General features: G+C 38.5%; 1 protein-coding gene across 1 annotated transcript in view; it reads left to right on the top strand.

Moving 5' to 3' along the window:
• Positions 1-4,040, top strand: part of CRACR2A (calcium release activated channel regulator 2A) — a 79,014-nt gene that overhangs the window by 28,161 nt on the left and 46,813 nt on the right. The window contains exons 5-6 of the mRNA XM_019475025.1: positions 237-405; positions 1,988-2,134. Of these exons, the coding sequence (XP_019330570.1) occupies positions 237-405; positions 1,988-2,134 (316 nt within the window). The remainder of the gene's footprint in view (positions 1-236; positions 406-1,987; positions 2,135-4,040) is intronic.

The raw sequence follows: 4,040 nt of genomic DNA, 5'->3' as shown, positions 1-4,040 counted from the left end.
CTGCCCAGGGAAGTGGTGGAGTCCCCATCCCTGGAAGTATTTAAAAGACGTGTAGATGCGGCACTTAGGGACATGGTTTAGTGGGCATGGTGGTGTTGGGTTGATGGTTGGACTCAATGATCTTAGAGGTCTTTTCCAACCTTCCAGTGATTCTATGATTCTATGTTGCTCTTCAATGACGTTGCTTCTTACAGTAACTTCTGAAAATGCTAACGTGTGTAATTTCTAATTCTTAGGCCAGTTTCTTTTGGGGCAGATTGCTTTGAATAATGAGATGATGCAGCAATCAGAAGGTGAAACAGCCTGCCCACTTAAATGTGAAGACACCATGAGTGATGATGAGGATGAAGAGTTCCAGTTCTCAAATCTGATGGATCGGCTTGGAGCTAAAAAGGTTTTGGATGAGTGAGTCTTCACAGCAATAGTAATAGATTGTATGATCTTTTATGATTCAGCTCTGGGTTTGATGTTAATGGAATCCGAGATGAATGATGAGAACCAAGGCTGCTCAGTAACACAGTGATTCTTTAAAAATAAAATTTCTTGGTTGTCAGAGATGATAAAATGCTGTTCAACCAAAATTTCCAAGAGCAAAGCTGTTGTACTCCAGACATATGAAACGTGTGTTTGTGTCATATGAAAGCTATACCATTAACCCACTGACATACCGTAGGTTTTGAACATAGAAAATTACTAGCATGTAATCCACAGATGCCACTGATTTTCAGTCAAACAATGCATGATGACTGCTTTTTTGGCAAGGGCTGTGTTTAAAGTGCACCAGTTAACCATAAGAAAGAATGTTTTCTCCCCTTTTCTGCTTTTTCTCCCCTCCATGCATAATTGCATGTTGTGATTGCTCTGATAACACTACCTCTTCCAGGACCAGGATGTCTCACTCTGAAACACAGAATGCAAAAACTGCTCTAAGGGCTTCTTGTGTGTGGGCCTTACATTCATTGGTCAGTCACAATGAATATTCTAGATCAAAAAAAAGCACAGGGCAAAAAAGGGAGAGAATCTGGACAGACAGTAGGAATGTTTAAGGAATGCATCAGTGATCCTTACCATGAAATAAAAGTGCTTATCAGTGCTTCTCTTCACCTGACTGTCTGTTACAGGAAAGAGTTGTCTGTCAGTCATCCTGAAAGGCTTTCATTATGAAGAGACTTTTATCACCCACTTTTTCTATCCTTATCCTCATTTTGTCCTTTAAATATAGCACTCTTTGCTGGCTAGGTTCAGGCTTACAATGTGCATGGAAGAGAATAAGCCAGGAAGAAAGAAACAAAAAAAGTTGTTCAGGAGAATTTTGGCAAAGTATTAAAAAACCCATTATCATTCACAGTAGAACATCTTTTTTCCAGTATCTGCTGAACAGATTTGGAAACAAAAGCATTCCCTTGGTAAATCTTTAAATCAAAATTTTCAAGATGTTGTGTTCTGATTTTTGTAGCAGTCCCACCGTGGAACTAAAATGGGTTGAAAATGAAAGAAGACAGTACAAATGCAATGTGTTAACTTGTCTAAGTAACTTAGGAGACTGAGTCTCATTCATTTCTCATGAGGAAGTGTTTTTGATTAGCTTTCCCACTGCCCCCTCCCCACTAGATTTGTGGGAACTTCTTTACTTCTAATAGAAGTGACTGGATGGTACAGTGTATCTCATCTGTCTCCTTTCTTATCCATTCCTGTTTAGATGAAGTGTCTGGCAAGGCACCCACTAAACAAGCAGTTCCTGTGATTCTCTGTGGTCATGCATGGCCAAACTTTATGATTCACTTTTTGAATAAATGCAATTTCCATCATTTCCCACCCTCCTCATCCTTTTCAAATCTGGCACTGCTTAAGTAGCCCTTGTTTTTAATAAACCTTGTGTTCTGACTAGTGATGCCCTGAAGTCTCCATCCACTAGGATGCCGTGAACATTTATTGCAGCCTGAGAAATGTTCTCTCTTAATGAATCCCTTATGATCTCTTCTTTCAGTGAGAGTGATGTGAAGCAACTTTGGTTGCAGCTGAGAAAGGATGAACCTCATTTACTTTCCAATTTTGAAGAGTTCCTGGTCAGAATTTTTTCCCAGCTCCAAGAAGCAGATAATGAAAAGAATGAGTTGGAATGCGCTCTAAAAAAGTTAGTACTTCTCTTTGTTGGACTGTTTGTGTAGTTTTACAACTATCTTACCTACTGTTTGAACCTTTGAAATAAACAAGGTATTTCAGTGAAGAACTGAGGACTATAATCACAAGAGTTCCCGTAACGTAAAATTTTATTAGTCATGAAGAGTACCAGTAAAATTATTTATAATGCAGAACTGGCTGGAATTAGCTTTTCTCTTCCAGTTAACAGACTTTGTTGACTGAGATTCTTTTGCAGATGTCTATTATTGCATTGCAGTTTTAAGACAATATTAAGCAATTCACTTCTAGTTAATCAGTTTGATCCTAGAGGACAGTCAGATTTAGCAGTAAATCTGGTAAATTGTCTGTGTGCTTTGCAAACATTGCGTGCAGAAAAGCTATAAATCTGGATTAACTGGCCAGAGAAATTAGAGGTTTAAGATGTTAAAGCAGCACAAAGCACTCATACCAGTGAAAACGTAAGTTAACAAATATATATATAAAACAAACATAAAATATAGTAAACAATATATATTGGGTTTATATATAAAAACACATATAATGTGTGTATATATAAACAAATATGTAAAATGTATACATAAAAATAAATATGTAAGAACTAAAAATTGATGGATCATCCTTTAATATGTAGCTATCTAGAGGGAAAAAATTGTGATGCTAAATCTAAATAGAAGGCAAAATGATGCTTATAGTAGAAGTTCCCCTGTATTTTTATTATAAAGTGTCACTTCTGAATTTCAGATTCTTACAGATTGAGTAATAAAGGCAAATACGTTGTTGAACATTTACTTCATTTGTTCAGCACTCTCCTGGCTATTCTGAGAATGTGACAAGGCTTCTGAAGAAAGAAAAAAATTTAAAACGTATGGTGATTAAAGACAATTGGTTTATATTGATAGCAGCATTTTCATCTAAGTCTACAAGTGTGGTTTTAGCCTTCAGACAGCTAGTCATTTGGAAACAGCATAAAGATAGATGTGCTGTCTGTTTTAGACTAGAGATTATTAACAACCATGTGTGGTGAGGGGTTTGTTTTGTGGTTGGGGTTTTTTTATGTCAGACTCTTGTCAGTGTTTTTTGGGAACTGAATGAATAAATTTGTTTGTTTAATAGCTGTGATCAGCACAGAGGTTATACTTATTCAAGGAGAATACATTAACATCACCTGACTTTTCTGGCTGACATGAAATCTCTACCTTAAAAATGCATTGGATTTTTATGCCTTTGTAGTAAAAACGGGTTTTAGCTAATTTCTTCTTTCTGTTGCTCCTGATAACACCTCTAATTTCAGTACATAAATGTCGGAGTTTCCCTTTGTTCAGTGTCGACGACGGAGCGGGAGTTGCGATTCCGGAGTAATGACAGATCTCAATATGAGTATGGTCATTCTCCTTTATTTACACTTATAACAGGGCTTATATAGTTAACTACTATGGACACGCGCTACCTGCAGCTTGCAGATAGGTTACAGCCTTGTGTTCACGCGCATCTATCCTCTAGCAGATTGGCCCGTTCTTTCTGATCATGCGAAATGCCTTCATGGTCTTTATCTTGTTTTTCTCCTTTCAACTGCACATTCCTTTCTCCGTTATTTACTGCTTAAGTGCCTTGTCATGCCAGGTGGTGCAGTGTTTGCTCATTAAAATCAAACTCAGGAATGTCCGTTAGTGAGACTCCCATTCCCACAGTGTAGCAGTTGGGATGAACTTCCGAGGGCTTTTCTTGGTGGAGATGGGCAACGTTCACACGCTGCCTGGCATTTCTCCACCACCCAAGTCCTGCTGGCAGAGGTGACATGCGTGGTCTGCAGGATGATGACGCAGGTGGGGAGGAGCACACAGCCCCTGTTAGCTCTCCCACGAGGGTGCAGCCTCAGCGCAGAGAAGGGAACAGAATGG

Source organism: Aptenodytes forsteri, unplaced genomic scaffold, assembly GCF_000699145.1.
Source record: "Aptenodytes forsteri isolate BGI_AS27 unplaced genomic scaffold, ASM69914v1 Scaffold286, whole genome shotgun sequence".
Taxonomy (NCBI): domain Eukaryota; kingdom Metazoa; phylum Chordata; class Aves; order Sphenisciformes; family Spheniscidae; genus Aptenodytes; species Aptenodytes forsteri.
This window is presented reverse-complemented; position numbering and strand designations above follow the sequence as displayed.